At 42.1% G+C, this 25,852-nt stretch overlaps 1 protein-coding gene across 2 annotated transcripts; it reads right to left on the reverse strand.

Moving 5' to 3' along the window:
* Nucleotides 1-265: 265 nt before the first annotated feature.
* sbk1 (SH3 domain binding kinase 1) lies at nt 266-22,912 on the reverse strand. Of its 2 annotated transcripts, XM_006801066.3 has the most exons (5): nt 22,782-22,912; nt 13,354-13,493; nt 6,550-6,791; nt 5,643-5,845; nt 266-5,215 (listed from the first exon to the last, which is right to left on the reverse strand). In XM_006801066.3, exons 2-5 carry the CDS (start codon nt 13,389-13,391, stop codon nt 4,391-4,393), a joined length of 1,308 nt encoding a protein of 435 aa, XP_006801129.1. In that variant the 5' UTR covers nt 13,392-13,493; nt 22,782-22,912; the 3' UTR covers nt 266-4,390. The 2 variants fall into 2 exon arrangements, with proteins under 2 accessions (XP_006801129.1, XP_006801128.1); XM_006801065.2 differs by lacking the exon at nt 22,782-22,912 and having other exon boundaries at nt 13,354-13,963.
* Between the last annotated feature and the right edge of the window lie 2,940 nt (nt 22,913-25,852).

Consider the following 25,852-nt stretch of genomic DNA (forward strand, 5'->3'; position numbering starts at 1 on the left):
GGCCGTAGATAGCTCCTATCTACTGATGTGTTAATTGAGCTTTTTCAGAATGAAGTCAGCATATTCAAGTAGTCTGGGGGGCTCGCTGGCAAACCAGACGAAAGCCAGAGCCTTGGGAAATCACATGATTGTAGCTGACCTTCATCTAATGGTCTTGGGACAACACAAAACTGCGGTGAATAAGCTTTGCCTGCAGTGACAGAAAAAAAAAACCCACAGTATTTTAAATTACCCTCAGAAATATCCAGCAGCCATTGCATGTGGTGCATAAATTTATTTCAACATATATTAACATTTTGTATATTCCTTTTTAAATTTTGTTAAAGACACAGTACATACAGTATTTACATGAGCTTCTACAATTTTTCAACAAAAAAACAAAAAACAGGCTAAGACGAAGGCTACTCTCTCTAGAGCTAAAATAAAACTCGATAGATTTTGACACCTCATCATTAAACTTGACAATTCCTGTCATAACAGTCCATGAGAAACAACAGTACACATTAGAACAATAGATAGCAGTTTGATGATGCTAATGGCTCTGATTTAAAACAAAGCAGCAGCTGCTCACGTCTGAAATTCGCCCCAGTTTACGCACTGTAATGCCGTGTTTCACTTTGCAATACACCTTACTCGGTGTTGTGCTGTTATACTACTACTTTACATTTCCTAATGCACACTGAAGGTCAGTCTAATCCCTGTCTTTTTCTTTTATGTAGATCCTACATAGAGTAAACAACAAGTTCTAAGGCAGAGCAAATTTACATTTCACTACCATCTACTCTAGGATTACCCTTTGATTAATTCTTTGAGGCAGCCAACATCTCAGTATACAGTACATCCTTCTGAGAGGCCTTGATATGGTCAACTCTACAGAACCACAAGTAAAGATGGAAAGAGACAAGGAAACTGATAGGGACCATCATCAGCTTTGATTATTTGCTGGAGGAAAATGTGTCATTCAGTACAATAAGTTAAGTCAGTGGTTCCCAACCCTGTTTCATATGACGTGACCCTATAGCCTCTGAAAAACACTTCAAATCCATAGCTTTCAAAATCAGTCCGCTTTTATATTTAAAGGTATTCACCTGAAATAAATGAAACTGGACAACTTTAGCTTGCTATACGCTCAGCTAGTCAGTTAGCTATTTTGGCCATCCATTACTACTATCGTCGTACTTTAATCCTACATTTCAGTACATTCATTTGCTACTTGTTTACTACTTTTAGCAAAACGATTTAAATGCTATTATCTACCAGTTTCACAAATTATCCATTATGTTTAAGTAACAATTTTGTTGCTACTTTTAGCTAACAGATTCAACTGTGAATTATACTTTCATCATGCTATTCCAGTTGATACTCAGTGCTGTTATCTAACAATATAACTGCTAGTAACAATTTTAGCATTGACAGTTTAAAAAATTAGCACAGCTTCTAAAAGCCTGCATTCTATCGGAACGCCAGCAGGTGGCGCTAGCCGTGGCTGCAAAAAGACTACCAGTCGTGTAGAAGTCTATTTACCTGCTGAGTTTAGGGACTCCATCATTTACTTTGGCTTATGCTGAACAAAAAATTAAGTCTGTTTTGTAAATCTTCCTCATACTATGTTTCAAAATTAAGATTAAGTTTGGCGTGAAACCGAAAACTTATTAGCTAGCGACCTGGCAATCACAAGTCACATCTGTTACTTTGCAACCAAGATGACAGCAGCTCAACTCGAGGCTTCAAAAAGGACTTCAGCAACCAGGAGGTGATGTAGCAATAACCACATCCATCATACACAGTTTTTAGTAATTTTTTAGAAGGTACTTTTTTGTTGTAATCTTGCTAGCTACTGTATTCATTAGCTAACTGATAAATTGTTATCCAATATACTTGGCAAAATATTTGTCTTTTTTTTACTTCTCTTAACTAATAATTCATCCCTTAGCTTTTTAAGCAATCTATTTTAATCATTTACTTTTCTATTTTTAGCTTATCTGGCCCAAGAACCACTGAGCTTATGTAATCCCCCAGGCCCTCCATAATTAACCAAAATTACTACTCCTCTTAAAGTATTGGTCAGGTTATAGTTAAACTTGTACATTGATGTGTTTTAACCCAAATTGTGCTCAAGACTAAATTAACAATTGTTGTTTGACATTCACTTATCCAGTTTAATAAGAATTGCGACTCCTCTTAGAGTAGTGGCCAGATTTTGTCCAGGATACGATTAATTGTGAGCCTTTTCAGATTATTTTAATTCATAGTGTGTGAAACACAACCAACAGATTAATTTAATGCATGATTTGTGATGGGTCATGGGCCGGATGAGCTACTATATCAATGATAATCTGGTGATAATTTATACATTCTGTTTGGTTTCCATTTACTTCTCAGTCCTCTTCAGCTTCTTCACCTAATATTTCTATGTACCCTGTGACTACCGCAGAAGTAGCCAGGGTTCATGAACTCAAGGTTGGGACTCACTGAGCTAAATCATTGTCATGAGGAGCTGTGGATGAGCACTTTTTTCCTCTTTTTTTTTTGTTCACTGGAGCTCAATTAGTCTTCGAGAAGCGGGCAGAAGCTATTAAACCTGAGGAGCGCTGGTACCGACATTACAGGGACAGAGGTGATGAGCTGTCACAGGAGGAGTCGTTACATGAGACAGAACACATTCGCACAAAGCTGAGGTGGATACACACACCTGACTGACATAAGAGTGAAGCAGTTCAAGCAGAGAGAAAAAAAGGTAATTAGCACGCAGTGAAGCGTAGAACACACTGCTCCTGTTAGATGCATTCCTAATAAGCAGTATCTCGATGGAAGCTGAAGCCGGGGCTCTGCTCCGGTCGGGAACAATCAACAGCTCGCTCATTGTTAATGGCTGAGACTTAGGTCATCCTTCCAGACAATGTTTAAGTAAGCAGAGGGGCTGCGGCGACATATACCGAGTAACAATTGCAAGGTGTCGACCTGCACAGGGGCTCTCGTTAGCCTTAACTGATCAAATTAAGACAGTCTGCTGCTGCAATTGACAAACGGGAAGCATAATGATTTTTTTTTACACAGGGAATGTGTGTTGCCCGTGATTAGGCTGGGGTGAAAGGACACGGCAGGAATAAATTAATTTGTGTGTCTGGCCAGGGTGAAGACCCAGTCAAATTAAAACCCAAAACAGTCAAAGAAAAAAAACAAAAAAGGGGACCAGCAGCTGCTACGATGATTTAGAAAGTGATATTTCTACATAGCACATCTATTTTTTTAATGATAGACTCTACACTCTGTCATGTTTTGATGCTACATATGATGCATTGACCCCGACAGTAACCGTAAAACCCTTTCTTGTTGTAGAAAATTAGTACAGCTACATCATTGAACTACCTGATATTACGGTGCGCTCCTATCAAATTATGTACAATATCGACTTTTTCTCCAAGAGTTCATTTACAAAAAAATCTTGTGCTTTTTTTCCTGTTGTTGTATTCATCCGAAACACACATACACGTCCAAAAACGCACACGGCTGGTAGAAAAGAAACAATAAAAAGCCTTTTCTCCTCCTCGCCTCCTGTGTTCGCCACCATTTTCACTCAGAAAATGCACAATCCCTGCATTCAGTTGCGTTTAATTGGAAATGAATCTCACTGAGAGCAGTTCAAGATGTGGCAGATGTGTCTTCCAGCCACTCAAAGGATTCTCGTTAATAATAAAACAGGAAGTGACCCACTGAAGTGTCCTGAGCTGATGCCTTTTCGCTGAGAGTCTGCCTCTCAGTCTAGACACCTACATGAAAAGATGCTTCATACAGACTGCTACATTTTTTTTTTTTTCATTTTTATCTTTGTAAAACTTTATCTTGAAAACATCTATGAGTTTTATGCACTGGAAGTTTGCGGGAAGTCCGAGAAATGGCAGTTGAATGTAATTGCGTAGATTGCCTTCTGATAACAAGCTTCCATCTGAAAAGGTCGCCTGTTCAGAAGAATTTGGGGGATCTCCTGGACATAAATAAACACTAAAGTAAAGAGACACGGAGTAAATCTCAATATAATATCATAAGCACCACCACAGTGTATGGGCAGGAGAACACAAATGTTAGGGTGGCAATAATGAGCTGCCTTGAGGAGTGACAACAGACTCTTAAACACGGCTTCTCAGCTTGGGAAGCAGTCTTTGGTCACAAATCAAAAGCTGAATAGTATTGAATGTCAGTGTAAGCTGTCCCAGTGTGCATCACTGACTGATGATGTCCATTTCCACTGCTTGGGATTGGATCCTGAGCTTCTCTTTCATGTCTAAATTCTCCTTTTTCACTGGGCTCTCTGTGCTAGTTATTAACACCTCTTCACAGCTTGTTATTACTGTGAAAAGCCCTCTAGTCTCCAGTGCTAGCGCTAGTGTGATCACACACAGATTTCTATGGCCGTTGCCATCACCATCTGGCTTTTGTTCTTGTCTCTTCCCGGAGACTGGTGCTGTCCGGACTCCTCTCTGGGAGACAACGGGTCGGAGAGGACGCTCCTTTTGAGGGGAGCCGGGCGCAGGCAGGATGTTCCCGGAGGCGTGGAAGGCTCGGGGTGTCTGTGGGAGGAACGCGAAGAAGTGGACGTCGAAGAGGTGCAGCTGCCAGTGCACACTCCAGAGCTTGACCTCTCACCTCTCTTGGCTCGGCAAGACGCTCTGCGCCTGAGCTCGCTGACCAGCTCGTACTTGACAAAACAGAAGACATCCTTGACGCCGCAGCGTTTTTCCGGCTCAGCAGCGAGCAGCCTCTGAAACATGCGCAGAGCATCGTCGGTGAAGCGGCGCCACTGAGACGGGTAAGTTCCCACGGGACACCCCGCTTTCTGCCAGCGTCGGAACTCCTCGTAGAAGGCGTCGGCGGGCATAGCTGCCTCCCAGGGGAAGTTGCCCGTCAGCATACAGAACACCAGCACGCCAAACGCCCACACATCCAGGCTGGTGGTCACCAAAAAACCCTCTGACCGGTTAGCGCGGCAAACCTCCGGAGCCGTGTAGGGGATGGTGCCACTCACCCGTTTCACACGGCAGCCCACACGTCGGGTCATGCCAAAGTCAGCCAGCTTGATGCGGCGACACTCGCGGTCAAACAGGAGCACGTTCTCGGGTTTGACGTCGCGGTGCACCAGGTTTTTACTGTGCATAAAGTCCAGGGCCAACCCCAGCTGCTGCATGCAGCGTTTGACCATTTCTTCTGGAAGACCCACCTAAGAGACACATACAGAAAAGAAAATCAGGCAACGTTGATTAATACAATCTGACGGGTGCATTACATGGAGGAGGTGAGAGGTGACAAAGAGAAAAGAGCCTTATGGTGAGAATACAGTACCAATAAAACATCGATGTTATATAAAGAAAAACTGAAACACGCAGAACCTCAGTTCTAAGTCCCGGTCCAGCCATTTTTAATGAGTCTTCAGAAGAACCTTGAAGTCGAGCATTCCCTGCACATCAGCCGGAAAAGCACTAAAGGAAAGTGAACCGCTTTGCACAGAGAGGAAACCGGGACAAAGACGAGGCTCCAACCCCAAGAGAGCTTGTTAAAACTGCCGTGACTGAACATCGTGACTGATTGGAGCAGCTCAGGCTGACTGTGAGGACAGTGATTGGTGGAAGGATGAATGATGGCGTTACCTGTGGGGGTATGATGTCGAAAAGGTCCCCGGCGGGGGCATACTCTTGTCCAAACACGTAGCTGTCCTCCGTTTCAAAAAGCACGTCCAGGACTTTGATGATAAAAGGACTGCAGCTAAGTGAGCCTGTTAGGCTGTATTCCCGCAGGAAACTTTTCAGCTTTGTCTTGTTCTTGGTAACAAACTTCAGGGCCATTTTGGTGCCTAAAAAATAAATGAAAAAAACAAAATCACACATTAACACAGAGAGCACACAAACACAGTTAAACTCTGGTGTACTAAACCTGTGTCTCACATAAGTACTGCCAACAATTTGCTGTCCAACACTGTCCATGTGTTACCCAAAAAGCACTTAATGTGAATTTGGAAATGTTTCCCGATACTCTCGGGGACTAGAAATATTTCTGACTACTCAACCCTTTCTTTGTGACAGCTGCTGTGTTCATTCATCATTCACGCAAACGGTGCACGGTGAAGGAAACTCACCTCCGTCACACACATAACCAGCTGTTCACAATCACAGCTGGAGGATCTCTTTAATACTCGCACAGCTCGATAAATCTCCGACACATTGTCATTCTGCTCCACGCCGCTTTAAACACTCCCTTATACTGCGCTTATACTGAGCCAATTCTCTAATCTTGGGTTTCTTACAACAAAAGATTAAAACCTAAACCTGAGAAATCCTCAACCAACCCTTCTAACTCTGCCGAAATTAATTCCTAGCAAAGTGCCTCGAGACTTTGCAGCGTGCTGATCAGCCTTAAGTGGTTATGCTCAACTGTGAGGCCTGCTGGCACACCGTGGATGCTGAGATTATAACAATCTGCTATCCTAAATTTCAATTTTTACGCTTGATTCGTTTGGAGACGGGAATGGCGGCTGGAAGAGCTTTTGCACCAACTCACCCTGCGTCCTGTGCACCACCAGGTCCACCTTCCCGTAGGTGCCCTTCCCCAGCTCACGGATGTGCTCGTACTGTTTGGTTACGTCTGCGGCTGATAGAGAAGTGATGGCCAGGGCCTGCATATCCTCCACGGGCACCCCTCCGCAGTAGCCCATTTTTGACGTAGGGGAGCCTCCGCCGCTGCCCACCCGCCCCGGTCCAGACGGAGAAAGAGACAGGCTCGCCTTGACGCTGTGGGACAGACTGATGGGAGAGGAGAAATCCGATTAGAATCAGATTACTATGATGATGCTTAGCACTTTATACATGTGCTATACTGCACGTGTTTATCCTTCTTCTTCATCCATGCATTACCCATCTAGACGGCCCATCCCAAGGGATGGTTAAATCAGGAACGCCTTAATGGACCTTAATTTCCATACAATCAATGCAGGGAAGGCATCTGAAGGGGGAAACTTTCAGTAAATGTATCGTACTTCCTGCTGTCTCTCTGGATCACTTTGTCCAGCTATCAAATGTGGCTGTACTCAGACAGCACTTACTGGCAGACAGCAATGGGAAAATCAATAACAACAGGTAGAAGGAAAAGGAAACATATCGAGAGGGCTGACAGCTTAAAGGTGTAAACATGCTGGTAAGACATGCATGCCTATCTGAGACGGCTCTGAACTGATCGTCGTCCGTATAAGTAATTAGCTTCGCCTCGACAACACATCTTACTTTTGCGCCACAGTCGCCCCGAGCATTTCTGTCAAACTGCTCAAAGTGAGGAATAAATGACTGCAACGGTGAAGTTTTGGCCGCTTTTCAAAAGCACTAAGTTTGAAATAGGTCAATGCGATCCTGCGAGAGTTAAAAAAAATATATAGGCGGTTTAATTGAGTGTTCAGACACACATCGCTGGTAACAAATTAAATATCAGGGATGAGTGGATGCACACGTATTGGTTACAAGGTTTGAGCGAATCAAAGGAAAGTGAAAGAAAACCGAAGCTATCAAATAAAGTACACAAAATTGAGCTTTTGGTGAAATGAAGCAGAACACCTTAATGAGCCCATCCATTGTCTCAGTCTCTGTTCAGCCCCCTCCTCCCGACACACACAATCAAATTTAATCATCCAATCATGCACAGTGAGCACACACACACACACACAAACACTAGTAGGAACCAAATCAGCACAAACAATTTTTGCTGATGGCCTTTTTCATCCGTCATTCAAAGCCAGCTGCCTTGCTCTTTGTTCTTTTTCCCCCTGCAGCCTGGTTTCTCAGCGCCGCTGCTTTAAAACCAGGCTCAGAATAAAGAGCATCAACTCTGTGTTTCCATTAACATTTTGGTACACTTTTGGTGAGAAACAAAAAAAAAGACTCTGACTTATTGCACAGTACTAGATGTTCAGCTGATGAAAATATGGCATGGGGTATATTTTTGAGGCATTTGGTTGGTGCTGCTCTTGTGGGTAGAATGTGATAAATATAGCTATTAGACAATGAAGCCTAAAATAAGATGCAGCCATTTGCAGCTTTGTGTTCTTGGCTCAACACCCTTTCTCAAAAGAAGAAGAAGAAAAAAAAACCAAGACTGCAAATAGAACGAGTGCCCTGTGTACCCCATGTACTGTGCAGATAACACTTGTTTCTTGATTTTATCATAACCGTGGAGACGGTTATATAAGAAGCTATGAATATTGTAGCCATCTCGTGCTGAGCGTCCTCGCCGCATGTAGCCTTCAGCAAGTCGACGCACGAGGCGATGACTTCCAGATCAGAGTGCAGTCCGGGTTTGGTGATACACAACACAGAACATTTCCTCTGACTGCCCACCCCACGTGGTCCCCACAGCCCTCGATCGGGGCTTGTTTACCCGCACCTTCCAGTCAGCTCCACAGGCCGAATGTGGAGCATTTCAGCATGGATCCATAATCGCGTTACTCAGCAGCTCCCACAAAGACATCTTCCCCCATCCTGCATTTCCCTTTGCAGTAGTGAATTAAGAAGCCTAAAAATGCGACGGTGGATGGTTGGAAGATGCCCCCCCCAACTGCGCTCTGCAGAGATGTTGTAAATGTGAACAACAGGAAAAAGGCAGTGCAGTGAAGCCGGAGGTGGAGGTGAGGTGTGGGGATGAGGCTGTGTGTTTTTTTTCCGTGTGAGTGTTTGCATGCGAGTGTCTGGGAGGGGAGGCAGGTGTATCAGTCCCACAGTGACACTCTATTAAAGGCTCTTTGTGTTCCTACCTCTGAGAGGGAGCAGCTGTCAGCCTCAGCACGACTCAGCGTTTGTGCCCGACCTACTGATCTGCCCCGCCGCCCTCTGCTCCCTCCTCGTCCTCTCAGGCGGCCACAGACAAGGTAACGCGCACATGCTCCACATACAGATGAAGATTGGGCTCGAGACGAATTTGCATATCTGGGGATTTTTGGAGCCAGTCTTATTCATTTCAATCAAAATAAAACAGCTCCCTAGATTGGCTGCTTGTTCTCATATTTGTGTTTCCGTTTTGTGAGAGGCCTAAAGACAACTGCAAAAAACAAATGATGTTTTTTATGTAAGAAACAATCTGTTTTCCAGATTTATTCTTATTCTGTTTGGGAGATATTGTACTGTAACAAGCTGTTTCCCCTTCTTACTGTTTTACTTCATTATCACCACAGCGATGGACTGACATTTCATGTCTCCTCATCCAAGATTAAAAAGGGAGCTGTTCACCTTTTGTTCTAGCTGGAGACAAACATAGTTGAACCCTGTGACAGATGCTCCTAGCTTTTTCTTCCACTGTCAAATGCTCAGAGGGTGTAGCCCTAAAAGCCAGGGTTGGCACTGTTAGTCCATCTGTAGGCCCACTGCATCAGATTAGACTGATGTCTCTCCTGTGTGCAATAATAGTGTAAATCCTACTGGGGTGATCCTTTGATTTTAGCTTTTAGCTCTCATATAGTACCTTCAGCAGGTCTTAAATCTTACCAGTCATTCCAAAGGAAGTACAGCCAGCTAACATTACAGCTCAGCTAAGGTGTCACACACAGGTAGATGCAGGCAATTTTTTTTCTTGGAGTATCCAAGTTGGAGCTCCTGACATTGATAAACACTGCTGGAGAGCTTTTCAAATATATTTTTATGGCACTTTGAGCACCGTCACGCAAGCAGGAAAGCAGACATCTCTACTCAGACGGAGTGACAAATTTCATATTAGGTTAAATCCCTGCAAAACTGAACTCCATCCTCTGCCTGCGTTTGTGTTTAGTGTCACCGTGCAAACAGGGTATGCCAGCAGGTCAACAGGGCAAACGTTTTGTTGGCGTTGATCTGAGCATTTCAGCGTTTGCTTCTTCAAGTGCAGCTTCACAGAGATGTCTGGAGACTCTTAACGGAGCGATTTGTCCTCCAAAGATAAACTGTAATAATGTCAACAATTCATTACCATAAGAAATCAGAGCTCGGAAGCAGACAAATCCTATCTGTCACATTAACATGGGGCTCATTAGGGAGAATTATTGTGTATTCAGTGAGCTACTGGGTCTCCTGGTGTGATGAGTGTGAACGGCACAGCTGCAATGAACTGTGGCCTGACTTTGATCAGGACATGGAGACTTTATGAAGGTAAGATTCAGATATAAATAGATATAAATAAACATCATATATTATATATAATAATAATAATGATATTTTTTAAGATGAAAATGTATTAATCAATCTCCAATTAATATGTTAATGTGCATAAAGCGTATATATTATGGAGAGCAGAAACAAATCCAGCAGCTTTACACACACACACACACACACACACACACACACACAGTTTGTGCTTTTAAGTCCGTCCCTGCTTCCTCCCTCCTCTCCTTCATCTCTTTTGTCTATTGATGAAAATGTAAACAAGGGGCTAATGAAAGAATAAATAGATTGCAGAGCCTGCCTCGCAGCTTTACCTCTCTGTGTTACTAATGGACTAGTTGCTTGGCTCTCGGCAGAAGAGTCATTATGGGTGAGGACTGATCTCTTGTGTCCAATTTACTGTCAAAATGCCCAACGTGCCTCGCCTCTGGGTCAAAGTGAAACCAGCGAGTGAAACGCGACGTGACTAATGCGGTTTCTCCTGCTGTCTGTCTGGGGAAAAAAAGCAACTGCACGCAGCGAACAACATGTACAATATCTGTTGGTCTGTCTGCATTTCCTTCCTCCTTGTCTCGCTATAGGTGGGCAGAATAAAAACACTGATCATTCAATCTAAACTAAATGGCTTCCTCCTGACAGCCACTTGCAGGGAGGACACTCTGTTCTTTGCCCAGACTTTTTTAAAAAAAGAAGCTGAATCTCCTTCGTCAGCAAAACAAAACTTCATGCCCAGTGAGTTGGTGGGTTTAGTGCCTCCGTCCTGCTGTGCTGTGATAGGTGAACCAGTATCCACAGACTGCAGACGCTCACTTTGACAAATCACCTGCTCTCAGCCCTGCACAGCTGCCCATATGGACGAACCCCTGCTGGGACCGAGCCTGCAGTAACCTGCTCCTGGCTTGCCTCGCTTCTGCCCTCTTTCCCCCATCATCCCTCCCTCCCTCTGCTGTATGTCACACAGCCTGGAACAAAAGCTGCCTCCTGCTGGAAAGACCAAAGACTCTGTATGGGATAACCCAAGGTTAAACCTTCCCTAACAAGAACTGAGAGCGGTGGTTAGCTGTGAGGGGTGACACTGCAAAGGACATGTCATTCAAAGACGACAACCAAGGCCTATCTGTGACATAAAAGGGCAAAAAATATGAAAAAAACAACCTTAAGAATAGCAGCTATCATTATTGCAGTTTACGATTAAGGCCTGAGGTATAAGAACTTGTAAACATCTGATTATAAACGCCAATCAAAAATCAACGTCACCCTCGCTGTGATGTCCGTCAGCGGTGCAATAAGCTGCCTATGGGAGAAGCTGTAAGCTACCCTCACTCTCTTACAGCCTCACAATCCAGTAACCTAAAGTGATGAGAATGAGAGAGAGAAAGATGGTGTGGAAATCCAGTGAGAGAACTGAAGCATTGCCTCCTCAGTAACCACACAGCTCGTGTCCCTGTGATGTCACAAAGATGGGGGAATGTGACTTTAATATGAGCTCGGTAAAATGGGGTTTAAACGGGGGTGTAGCTAAATGATGTAACAGCTCCGTTAAGGAGGATGTTGCTTTTTTTTCTCCCCCCAACCCTGAAAAAAACAACCTCTACTTCAAGGCAAGCTAACTGTATATGGTGCTTTGTTATCTTGCACAAACACAATAGCCTCTAAGCACAATTACTAATGCTGATTGCTCAGGCTGCATTCACTAACTCTGCTTTATCTCTCTCTAAATACATCGGTGACAGATTATTCGTTTAAATCTGAAGCTGAAGACAAGAACAGACACAATTCAAGAATTGACTGACCAGTTACTAGAATAACGCCATATTAACGCAAACTGAAAAAAGGCCTTAAATAACAGAGTCTATACAGTGTTATTCGCACAGGACGAAGAAGGAAAAGAAGCCAACAGAGAAAACACAAGCACATGTGTCACAATATGTGCACTAATTGGGTGTCATTAGATGTTCTAGGATGTAATCTGCATGTAATTGTTTTGTTTGTGTATTTTTTATACCCAGCAGGGGCCAGACATCTGAGCAAGGGGAGTAAAGAGCTTCATGTCTTCTATGCATTTTAATTGACAATCCATTTGCATTCTTTGTGTCCTCTGGGCAGCCATGTTTTACCGTGACAACCACTGCACAGGCAAACCGTGCCTGCTTAAACGGGATCTTTTGATAAAGAGATCTAAATCGGGCAAAACTTTATTAAAGACGGCGTATTAGTCACGTGCACGTGGGTGTCAATGGGCGGAGATGGGTTTAGTTGGAGCTGGAGCTGGTTATTGCCCATTATAGCCTAATGTAGCTATCTGTGGAAGCTGGAGAAGTTCTGCAGGGTTTGTTTGGAACATTTTGGGTGACTTCACGCTGCTTTTTCTGTTTCAGCTAAGAGCGTGGAGCCCAACTTTAAGATCACATCATCTCTGGGGTGTTTTGTTTTCACACCGTTCAGGTCAATAATGTGCATCTCCTACTTTACCAGAAAAAATTTAATAAATCTGCCAAAGCAGAAAGAAATCTCAGCCATTGCAGCTCCTTTATATACAACCGTTGGCTGCTGTTGTGTTTCAGTTAGAGTCCATTACCAGCCTCCAGCTTGTGCTTTATATGGGATTTTCAAGTCAGCTTCTCATTTAAATGCATTAGACAGCATTAAGGATGAGATATCACCTGTCTGCTCTGGACAAAGTCTGAAAGGGCCATTAAAGACCAGGATGCCCTCACATCCACAGTGCGACTGAATAACAAAAAGAAGGGGGGGGGGGGGGGGGGGGGGGGTAGATATATGCAGGTATCACAAATAATGTGGATAAAAACACAAATCGGGTCGCTTCTCAACCATTAATACCAGTTAGAGTGACTCATAGCCTGGTGGTGGGGAAAAGATAAAGCTGCTGTGCTGTATAATAAGTGCTGACACCGGGATATTTTTATGTGCTCCTGTATTATTCATGCACGGATATGTTGTGAGTGGGTCAAAGTTGAAAGTCGCTCAGAGTGGGGAGCACCAGATTTTAATTGCACGAGCGTTTTATTACATTTAAAGTATCGCAAATAAAAATTGGGACACTAAAAGGAAAAATAAAGATTTTCTACTTCAGCTGTTTCTTTCCTTCCTCTCTCATTTGCAGTGTCATGCATCATGCAGGCTGACCCGGTTTCAGGCACCTCGGGGTGCATGTAAGGTGTTACTCACTCACCTGCTGGCGACCTGTCTCTCTCCTCCATGGTCCTGCATCCGCTCGGCGAGCAGAGCCTCTGCGCTCTGCTCTGCTCAGCGCCGATCCGTTTGATCCGGTTCTCCTCGTTGTTATCGATCACTCAGAAGCGCCACAGAGTTCTTAAAAAACAACAACAACAAGAAAAAAAAAACACCTTAAAGCCTTCGCAGTTTCACAACGGGCAGCCTGCTGGCCAAAATAAGACGCCTTTCTGGAGATGCTCTTCAGTTTGAGACTTTCTTTGGAGGCGGATGGAATCAAAGCAGCATCTGATGCTCAGTGCTGAGATGGGGACACATGCTGGGATCCCTCCTCTGTGCGCCCACCATCTGAACCTGCCGTGCAGCGGGAGGATGAGGACGAGGAGAAGGATGAGGAGGGTGCGTGTTTATCTTTCGCTCCTCCAGCGGTCCGCATGACCCAGTTCAGCACCACACACACATACACACTCAGAGGCGAACCCATTCATTCGCATCCACGCAGGAACCTCAGCGCAGCTCCGCTCTGCACGCACGGACGCGTTTGCGTGCTTCCTGCGCTCCTCTCTGAACTCAGCCCAGCGGCCCCGCTGTCACTGACGGCCGGTCAGTCCGTACTGTCCGTCGCTCTAGACTTGGACAGTGGGTGTAGGGGAGTTGAGGGGAGGGGAGGGGGGTGTCTCAGATGTTTCTCCTTTGCAGGTCCTACCAGTCAGTTTCTTCATTGTTCGCCGTCTCCACCCCTCCGGCAAACTAATACGCTCACGTGTCCTAGGTCCTAGCGCCGGACGTGCCCACCCAACGAGCCTAAAATCACTCCAGAGGCTTCTTTAACTTTTGATTCATGCTTTGAACGAGCAGGCTTCTCCGCTCTTGCGTAATTCAACAGCTTATGGCCCTAATTGCGTGTACTTCACACGGTGACTTTGCCAACTGTCCTTATTAGGTAACAGCGAGGCAAGACTTTCGATTAATTCACTGCCCGGCAGCTCCCCCTTTACTGTACATGTTAATCAACAGGCCTCCCGCCACACTTGTTTGCCAACCACAACAGATTGGACTGAGGAAAACGCCGTGATGTAATGGGAATGACTTTAATGCATCATCAGGGAAGAGCAGACATAGCTGGGTTTGTTTGGAGAATGCAATGCTTTCACACGTTTATGATTTTTTAGTGACATCCACTATTGATCCATGGGGTTTAATTAGATGTTGGTGTTCTCTCAGGTTTAGGTCAGGACTCTCAAGTCAAGTTCTTCCAAACCAAATTAGCTCATCCATGTCTTTGTGGACCTTGCTTTGGGCACTGGTGCGTAGTCATGTTGGAACATGAAGGGGCCATCGGCAAACTGTTCCCGCAAAGTTGGGAGCTTGAAATAGTCCAAAAGTTCTTGATATACGGAGGCATTAAGAGTTCCTTTCGCTGGAATGAAGGGGCCGAGCCCAACCTCTAAAAAACAGCCCGACACCAAACTTTACACATGCCACAATGCAGTCAACTGCCAAACCCAGACTCATCCATCGGATTGGCAGACAGGAAAGTGTTATTCATCACTCCATAGAACACGTCGTCACGGCTCCAGAGTCCAGTGGTCATGTACTTTGCAACACTACAACCAACACTTTGCATTGGTGATGTAAGGTTTTCATGCAGCTGCTTGGCCATGGAAACATATTCCATGAAGCTCTCTATGTGCCATTCTTGATCTAATCTGAAGGCCACATGAAGTTTGGAGGTCTGTAGCCAAAGACTGCAGAAAGTTGTTGACCTCTCGGTATTATGTCCCTCAGCACACCGTGGCTGAGTTACTGTCGTTCCCAATCACTTCCACTTTGCTTTATACCACTAACAGTTGACTATAGGATATTTGGTATTAGGCATTCACTAAACTCCTTAATAGTGAGCTTTACAAGATTGATTTTCGTGCCAAAGGCTGGCTCGCTTATGACCACTAGAGCTCGAAACAAGACCTCAAGCAATTGCTAAGGCTAATTAGCATGGCTAGCATTTTAAAAACATTTGTTAAATGTTGTCATTGCTAACATATAACTGTTTAAAAGCATGGTGAGTAGCGAGAACGCTAAGTTATTGTTAGCTTTGAAAAGAAAAATGTGAAGATGTAATATTAGCATGAGCTATATGCTAATGTTAGTCACCAGATGTTTGCTTGAGCTTTCTAATATCTGTGTTTATTTCCTGGTATACCTACATGGTTAGTATACATGCTACATAAAGGCTGACAAAGGTAGTAAGTATAAATGATCATGAATTAACTGTGAATTACATTGCGGTGAGCTCCATTTATATAGTTGTATCACGTGCATGTGCACGCGCATGTTGGCAACCATAACCATGGCCTGCAGAGGGTATAAATGCTGCACAATGTTCCATTCGTCCCTTTACGCTTGCTATTGGACTTGTTTTGACTTGCTCCAACCTCAGCCTGTGGAAAGCTAAGTTTTAGAAAATATTTTTCTGAAAGCGGATTTTACTTGCAAGCGACAACAAGTACTTCATCTTTGGATCGTTTGTACTTGTTTTTCATCTCAGCAGCAAAGCCTGAAAATGGCTCGTCGTGGACCCCGACTTCTCGACAGTCCCCTGGACTTCGCTGCAGGTACTTTTAACATTTCTTCAGTTATTTTAAGAGTCACTAAATGACTGTAATAATGTAATAAGTTCCAGTGTGAATGTCACGTTTTAATGTTATCAAAATATGTGTATTCCAAGATTTTCCCCCGTAAATTGTTTGTATGCTTTAAGTTTTCCGGGAGAGGTGTAGAAATTATTAACGACTGGTGTATGAATTTGGGGAAAAAAAGGTGTTACTTTGATTTGAAGGCTTCAAATTTGGCACTATCTTAATGGACAAAAATTTGTAAAATGCCCCAAAATCAGTCTCTTTGGTAACAGCATCTTCAGGGTGTCATGACGTCAGAACACACAGGTGTAAACACACCAGATCCCGGTCTTCTCCTAACATCCTGTTCTTCTCTGGATCAAAGGCTTTATTGAAATAAACTATAACCTTTTCCCTGCTACAAAACGTGATGATAAAAAATAATAAAAATAAAAGAATATAAAAAAGAATATGAAAACAGTAATCATAGTATAGTAGTAATAATGGTATTAAGACCTATCTTATGTTATGGTAATACTTTATAATATATCTTATTATATAGCAGACTACGGTGGCTGGGAAGTGCAAATCGCAACAAATTAAAAAACCACAACAAATTAAAAACCCGCAACAAATTAAAAAAACCCACAACAAATTACAAAAACCCGCAACAAATTACAAAAACCCACAACAAATTAAAAAACCTCACAACAAATTACAAAAACCCGCAACAAATTACAAAAACCCGCAACAAATTAAAAAAACCCGCAACAAATTACAAAAACCCGCAACAAATTACAAAAACCCCACAACAAATTACAAAAACCCGCAACAAATTATAAAACCCCACAACAAATTAAAAAACCCCACAACAAATTACAAAAACCCACAACAAATTACAAAAACCCGCAACAAATTACAGAACCCCACAACAAATTACAAAAACCCACAACAAATTACAAAAACCCACAACAAATTACAAAAACCCGCAACAAATTACAAAACCCCACAACAAATTAAAAAACCCCACAACAAATTACAAAAACCCGCAACAAATTAAAAAACCCCACAACAAATTACAAAAACCCACAACAAATTAAAAAAACCCACAACAAATTACAAAAACCCACAACAAATTACAAAAACCCGCAACAAATTACAAAACCCCACAACAAATTAAAAAACCCCACAACAAATTACAAAAACCCGCAACAAATTAAAAAAACCCACAACAAATTACAAAAACCCACAACAAATTACAAAAACCCACAACAAATTACAAAAATCCACAACAAATTACAAAAACCCACAACAAATTAAAAATCCTTGACGGAAAGGGATTGTCTGAAATACCGGAAGTGCCGCAACGATTAGCCTAATAGGGCTTTTGGAGCGTGATGTCACGGGAGGGGGCGTGGCCATGATTTTTGGTTGAGGCGCCATGTTTCTGGACCAAACAAAGCGCTAGCGAAAGAGGAGCGAATGTACACGGATAACACCAGCTATGGTTCGTACTTGCTGTGCGGTCGGTTGTAAAGTTAGATCGCACGACCGGCAAGGGAATAAGGTTGAAAATGGTTTATCTTTTCATTCTTTCCCCACCTGGAAGCAACATGAGGCAGCTCTTGTATGGGATGTTACCAAAAGAAGGCGTCTAGTCTGGATAGCAGCTGTGAGGCGAGCTGATATCTCTTCTCTTCCATCTCCAAATATCTGTTGGTGTGCTCCAGACATTTTCATTCCGGTAAGTTATAGATATGTTCATATCGCTCTTTATCCGGTCTTTAAGTCTGACGTCACTAGCCATGTCTGGGGTCTAACGCTGCTGCAGGTCCATAAATCACTGAGAGTTGAAAAACTATTTAAAGTCTTTCATCTGTAATAAAATGATCAGCGTTCTGCTCTACCATGTGTAACAATTGAGTTTATCATCCAGGCAACCATGAAAACAAAACGTAATTTATGACATTTAACAGAGTTAGAAATTAGCAGGAAGTTAGCTCACTAGCTTCCATCTAAATGAGGGATTTTGGAAACAAATTCAAACGTACAGCTCTGCTATCACTTCCAACATAAATGAAGACAGAAAACTAAACAGCAGTGACGTTTGTAGGGTACTGTGAGTAAAATGTGTTTGATTTTCTCTTGAACATTCAAATTAGTGCAATCATAAATTCATTCATGAGGGGCAAATTACAGTGAGAACATGTGGAGGCTCTGGCTAAGTTCACACTGCACGCGAAAGCGCATCAAATCCGACTTTTTTTACCCTATGCGACCCACATCCAATCATGGTATGACAGTGTAAAAACAGCACAAATCCGATCTGGGTCACTTTCGTATGTGGTACTGAATCCGATACATATCTGATGTTTTAGAAAGCAATTGCTGTTTTAATGGTCATGTCGCATTAAATCTGTCTTTTATGTCACTGACACAAAACATATGCCAATTATCAGCGCTGGAGAAGCGCCCGAGAAGACATTGAGAACACTTGAGCGCTTTGTGTCCATCCCATGTAGATGTTAGTGAAACTGTTGGGAAGATAATGTGAACATTTATTTATACTGTATAATCTGCAGATTCTGACAGAAATCTGCAACTATCCTTTGAAGCACCGCTCCTCTCTAAAACAGCAATAAGGATAATTATTAGGCCATATATAAATAACAAAATAACTTAAAGCAAAGTCTGAAACAAGTCTTTATATTAAGGGCCATCAGTCACACAATACTGTTTGGTCTGGGTCTGAACAGAGCGTGTTGTGTGTGACGTCTGCTTTTGCGCATGCGGGCCACTTTGAGTGTTCACAAAGGAGCGCTTTTCACATTTTATTTGTAGTGTGAACAAGCAGACACAAAAAATCAGATTTAAATATAAAAATCGGAATTGAGCATTAAGACCTGCAGTGTGAACGTAGCCATAGTGAGTTCAGTGCACTGATGTGACATTGTCCTGAAGGATTTAGTTATTCTCAATGGTTAAAGAAATTGCAATTATTTATTCATATTTATTATAAATAATCCTAATTATATATCTTGCTTCCATGTTTGTGTCCTGTGTCACAAAAAATACATTTTTTACTATAATACATTGATTAATGACCTGCAGAATCTCCTTATCATATTACGTGTCCATAATTGTCACCTAGTCTTTATGCTTTCTCCATCTTGAAAGTGATGACATCCTTGCATTACATACTTTAGGTTCATTTTCTGAAGGCAGGTTTCTGAGAGAGAACAGGCAGATTTGGAATATAACATGCAACGTTCTATAGATGGATACATAAAAAAAATGAAAAATTACATGTATGTGCTAAGTTTCTAAATACTTTGTTACATTTATGATAAATGGATTTGAAAGTAGATAAAACACATTTATGTCGGCCTTGGCTCATTAGAGTCCTTGTCTTTAAATTAACTTTGTATGTTTCAGGTACTGCACTCTCAAAGACTGAATGAACCAGCATTGCAGCCATGGGTCACTGTGAGCATCACAGGGAAGGTTAAAGCCGCCCACTGCACCTGTAAGGCCGGAGTCGTGGAGACCTGCAGCCATGTCACTGTTCTTCTTTTTAAAGTAGAAGCAGCAGTGCGAATCCGTGACACAAGGACTGTTACAGATGAACCTGCATACCGGGTTTTGCTGGGTAATATGACCAAGATACAGCCAGAGGTTGGCCATAAGATAGACTTCTCCTCTTCAGCTGCCCAAAAACTGCTCTGGATCAAAACATAAACAGACCATCCATATTGAAAGGTAAAAGGAGCCGTCCCCAAAAACGAAGAATACCACCTGCTAATGTGGAGGAGTTGTCACTGCTATTGGATACTTTGCTGGAACACAGTAAAGCTGTGGGTTGTGGGAATGACCCATAATGTTTTATATATGGGTCTAGATTTATGCCTGTAGTGCACTGCCATGTAAAGAATTTGCATTTACTGAATATGTACTGACTGAGTACCACTGTTCAAAAGTTCAATAAAGAAACAATGTAATTTTTACCTCTTTTATTATAGAACATCACATCAGTTACAATGTAGAATCCATGTCATTTATAGTTTATAAAAGACAAAATGTTTACACAAAATCATGACAGCATTTACAAGATATCACCCACTACTAACATTACTTTATTTACTATCAATTACTTCAATTTATCTTTTGAAAAATTACCGCTATCTATACAGCACAAGACTTAATATTTAACAGGAGCAAATTTCACTTTTCCCTGGTTTTACTACCACACTGTTCACCAAAACGGCAGCAAACCTTCACCATCTTATCCAGAAGGGTCACCTCTTCACCCTCACATGGAAGAAGTAATCTGATTGGCATGGTGGTATGTCTGAAGCAGGTCCCTTGTGTAGCGCTGGAACCCAGTCACGATGTTTCATCCATTTCATAAGGTTGGTTTGCCTGCAATAATGCCACACAATTAGCAAGTCTATAAATAGAATTTTTTTTTTTCCTAATTTGATCTGACCTCAGAGTGCATCGAAAACAAAACTAATAGGCTATCTGGTCTTTAAGTGATGGCGTGACGAATCCTGCTTAGTCCTACACTTAAAGTAGTCTGCGTTTAATATGGGTTTTGTGTTGTTAACATGTTTAATGTTTTGTATTGTCTTCTCTTTAATCTCAAAAAGCTCCTAAAAGCAGTCAGTGATCACTGTTGGCCTCCCTCTGCTTTTATCACCACTAATCATTTGAAAGCTCAGTTTTTAAAACCTTACGATGTAGCTACAGCCCAGCCCATGCAGCAGTATATGAATGACTAATCCTATTCATCCTTGTGGATGAATTATCTCAGTTGTTCTCCTGGCTGAAGTTTGGTCCGTTTACAGCAACCTGCCATGAGATTATTTGTTCCAGACCACCGAGAATCCTCACGATAACTTTTATCAAGTGGAAAAAAGTTAGCCTGTTTATATTATGCTAACATAGCTGTGTCGCTAGCGGTCACGTAGCACATGTTATATACCAGCTAGCCAAACTTCAGTAACCCTACAAACGTCACTGCTGTTTAGTTTTCTGTCTTCATTTATGTTGGAAGTGATAGCAGAGCTGTACGTTTGAATTTGTTTCCAAAATCCCTCATTTAGATGGAAGCTAGTGAGCTAACTTCCTGCTAATTTCTAACTCTGATAAATGTCATAAATTACGTTTTGTTTTCATGGTTGCCTGGATGATAAACTCAATTGTTACACATGGTAGAGCAGAACGCTGATCATTTTATTACAGATGAAAGACTTTAGATAGCTTTTCAACTCTCAGTGATTTATGGACCTGCAGCAGCGTTAGACCCCAGACATGGCTAGTGACGTCAGACTTAAAGACCGGATAAAGAGTGATATGAACATATCTATAACTTACCGGAATGAAAATGTCTGGAGCACCAACAGATATTTGGAGATGGAAGAGAACTGGATATCAGCTCGCCTCACAGCTGCTATCCAGACTAGACGCCTTCTTTTGGTAACATCCCATACAAGAGCTGCCTCATGTTGCTTCCAGGTGGGGAAAGAATGAAAAGATAAACCATTTTCAACCTTATTCCCTTGCCGGTCGTGCGATCTAACTTTACAACCGACCGCACAGCAAGTACGAACCATAGCTGGTGTTATCCGTGTACATTCGCTCCTCTTTCGCTAGCGCTTTGTTCGGCCCAGAAACATGGCGCCTCAACCCAAAATCATGGCCACGCCCCCTCCCGTGACATCACGCTCCAAAAGCCCTATTAGGCTAATCGTTGCGGCACTTCCGGTATTTCAGACAATCCCTTTCCGTCAAGGATTTTTAATTTGTTGTGGATTTTTGTAATTTGTTGTGGGTTTTTGTAATTTGTTGTGGGGTTTTTTAATTTGTTGTGGGTTTTTGTAATTTGTTGTGGGGTTTTGTAATTTGTTGCGGGTTTTTGTAATTTGTTGTGGGGTTTTTGTAATTTGTTGTGGGTTTTTGTAATTTGTTGCGGGTTTTTTTAATTTGTTGCGGGTTTTTTTAATTTGTTGTGGGTTTTTGTAATTTGTTGCGGGTTTTTGTAATTTGTTGTGAGGTTTTTGTAATTTGTTGTGGGTTTTTTTAATTTGTTGCGGGTTTTTAATTTGTTGTGGTTTTTTAATTTGTTGCGATTTGCACTTCCCAGCCACCGTAGCAGACAGATATATTGTATTACACAGGGATAGCATGTGGTAAAAAGATTTCATGTATCTGTCCTTATGGCAGATACAGTCCTTGTGCACATTCCTAATAATGCAGATTTTGTATTAAGAGTTTTTATTTGTTTGTTTTTTGCTTGACCATGGTTTTGAGACATACCTGCACAGCTTTGTGTGTTTGCAATTTTTACTTCTGCCAAGGAGGTTATGTTTTTAGTAACTTTTGCTTGCCTGTTATTTGTTTTGTAAACATCATAGCTGAAAAAAATTTAATTAATCCTGATCAAACTTTGTAGGGGTGTAGAGTGGGGTTATGTAAATTTAGCTTACATCTACTTCAAGGTTAACTTTATTATTGGTCAAAAATGAACAAAAAACTTTATAATTTAGAAGCTATGATTCTTAAAAGTGTGGAGTCTGTGGTCAATATATAAAAGTACTGTGTAAAGATTTAAAATATCACATTACATCTGACCTCTGACCTCTCCTTCAAGGTCAAATAAAGTCAAACTTGTGTCATTCAGTCTGACATAAATGTAGCCTAAAATGCTTTTCTCTCATCATCTGCTGAAACTAACAGATGTAGCTCAGTTCCTTTAGCACTTGGTGTTTATTACATTCCTAATGTTATTTTAAACTTGTTTCCTCACATGTCGTCTTGACTACGTGGTTGAACGTCCCGCAGAAGAAGGCCTTCCTGAAGTCATCAGGATCCTGGATGACAGTCTCCCGAGCACCATCTCTTCTGATGAAGAACAGGACACTGATATCCAGCGTGTCAGTGAAGGTGAGTATGGTGAGTATATCCTTCTCTCATCCTCCCCCTCTTCTGATGAAGAACAGGGCACTGATACCCAGAGTGTCAGTGAAGGTGAGTATGGTGAGTATGTCCTTCTCTCATCCTCCCCCTCTTCTCACGAAGCTTCTCCTTCAACCTCAGTTCTCACCTCCTCAGCAAAGAGAAGCAGAGAAGACATCTGCACTGAAGAGGTAAGTGCAAAGAGGTGCAAGGTAAGTGATGACACGTTCTGTGGCCCTTCAACATCTTCGTTTGGTGTCAGACGCTTCTGGGAAAGGCCTTTTAACCTTTCACTTGATGACAATGACTCTGACTAGGTGATGTTAGAACTTGTTTTTAAACTTTAAACGTTTAAGTTGGCCTTTGCGTCTTGCAGTGTTTGTAAGACACTTTCTTGCTTTGAGGACAGCTTCTTGTAAATATCCTTTACTTTTTAATTAACTTTGTAATGTTTAAGTTAAGCCTTTGTGTCTTGTGATGTTTGTAACACAGCTAACTAAGAATATCTGACTTTTAAAGAATATTAACTAACACATGTGAAATGTATTGTTTTTTTCTTAATATGTGACATTGCCTGTGTGACTGTAAGGTAGTGTTTTAGGTGTTGTTACTTCTATTTTTGTTAATATCACAGGTAACTGTTTAAATGACTCACATATTTTTTTCTCAAGCTCTAGCTCACCATGCAGGACAAAGGTAAGTCCGTACTTAATGTCAACACAAATAAGTAGAAAAGGTTTAAAAATGATGTCGTGAACTGACTGTAGTCTCTTGTTTTTACATAAGGTATAGCCTGTGGCTAAGGGATCAGAGGTAAGGTAAAAACACATAACAGAAGAAAAGTAAATTGAACAAATCAGTGATCTGTGAATTCATCCTTTTCTCTTTGTCTTTTTGTCTTCAGGTGCTTTACACTTGTCCTCTCCCAACATTTCAGATGGTGCTAACACAGAGAGATGCTCCACCCAGAAGACAGCCTTACCCCAACCCGATGAGAAGGATGGATGACCAAATGACAAACTGGAGAGTGGTGCTGTGTTCCAGCTATGTAAGTTATCACCTCACATTGGCTACAAACTGTCTTGAAGACTAAATCCTTCCAATAGCTGGTATAAATCATCGTCCTACAGTACTGTAGGTCTAAGTTTATTTATAGTTATTGTGTGTATAGGTTGAGTTTAAAATAGAATTTTAAAAACATGTTGCAGCTACCTACTATGGAAATGTTTTGTGTTAAAATTACGTCTTTCTTGTGTTATTGCTTTGCAGGGCAGCTGAGAGTGGACAGAGCTGCACAGAGGACCAAAGATCCACTCTCAGCACTTCATACCTGACTGGCCACAGCACCACCCCTCTTCACCCAGGGTGAGGAGGGTCCTGACCCTGCCTGCACAGAGGGAGTTGTGAACATGCACTTCTGTGTCGGTGGGTTTAGGAGCCTCCTCACACTCACACGGATGAAGACTGTCACTGGAAGATGTCTCCATTGCATCAGCAGGACGGGACGTAAGCATTTGTATAATATTACAGTTTGTGATGTTTTATACATGTTTTTATTGCTTCATTTCAAACTAGGAGATATAAAATAAACCAGATTTCATAATAATTTCTGTCTCTTTAGTTGTTTTCTTAAAGCAATCCATTCTTTCACAAATGTTTGTAGAAGCAGTCTGCACGTCTAGGTGTTTGGTTTTATACACCCGCTTGTTTTTATGCGTGGAAGGGATTGGACTGTTAATTTATATCAGACCAGCAAACTGTGCTCCTTATACTTTTCCTTATTTTCCCTTTTCACCCAGCATCGAAATAACAAAGAGAGGCAAGTTAGACTCAGATTACATATTGACAGTGAAAAATAAGCTGTTATGGCAGCTAAGGTTTTAGGAAAAAGAAGAATGACTCGTATAAAAAGGGGCAGCACAGGGGAATGTGATCTTTAGTTTCCTGAAAGTGAGAAAATCTGACCCATGTTGTTTTAATCCTTGTTGGGGAAGTGCTGGATATTGAATAGCTGCTTCTTCAGCAGCTCTCGGAGGCATTCAGGTGTCTCACAGTGCGCTGCACCATTAGGCCAACAGGCAGCGAGGCGAAGACTTTCCTCGGGGTTATCGTGGGAACCGAGCTGTCATAAATCATCGTGAAGGTCAAGAACTGTGCGCCGACAGCAGAGAGCATGAAGGGTCAAATACACTGAGGACACAAACACACACACACACCTCCAAGCTGTGAACAACTAGGGCTGCTACTCCTCCCCTCCTCACTCCTTTTTTTTCCAGGCACAAAACTCACGTCCCAGTTTTCACTTTTTTGTGTGTCACCTAAAGTTTTCCGCCTCTTGAAAGATGATGGCCTTGTTTTTTTTTTCCATGTTCTCAAATTCATCTTCATGTAGTGTTTACTGCATTACTTTGTATCCTAGCTTCACTTCGAACCGCAGTGTCCTAAGAGGAATTTACACAAGGCCTCAAGAACCAGAAAAGCCTTCTTCCACCCACAATCCAAAGACAGTTGATTAGGTTAACTGGTGATTCTAAACTGACCATTGGTGTGGCCGCAAATGTTTTTTTTTTTTTTGCCTCTCTCTGTGAACCTTGTGACAGGCTGTTAACCTGTCCAGGATGTGCCCTCTCACCCAACAGCTAGAATAGGCTCCAGCCCCCCGTGACCCAAATTGGGTAATTGGATCAGCCAAGAAGAAGGAAAAGTACAAAAGCAGAAAGTTCCCTCAGAGATGGGAAAAACTGTTCTGGTTCCACATGAATATGAAGACTAGTTAGCGACCTTAACAACCCTTTCCGTCAACTAAATATCTGGGAACTGTTGCAACATTTGCTTTGAGTGGTAATAAAGTATTTTAAAGAAGAAGATTTTCTTATTTAATATCATACCCTATTAAAATGTTAGATGCTCATATATAAAACA

This window comes from Neolamprologus brichardi, chromosome 8, assembly GCF_056152115.1.
Source record: "Neolamprologus brichardi isolate AB-2024 chromosome 8, ASM5615211v1, whole genome shotgun sequence".
Taxonomy (NCBI): Eukaryota; Metazoa; Chordata; class Actinopteri; order Cichliformes; family Cichlidae; genus Neolamprologus; species Neolamprologus brichardi.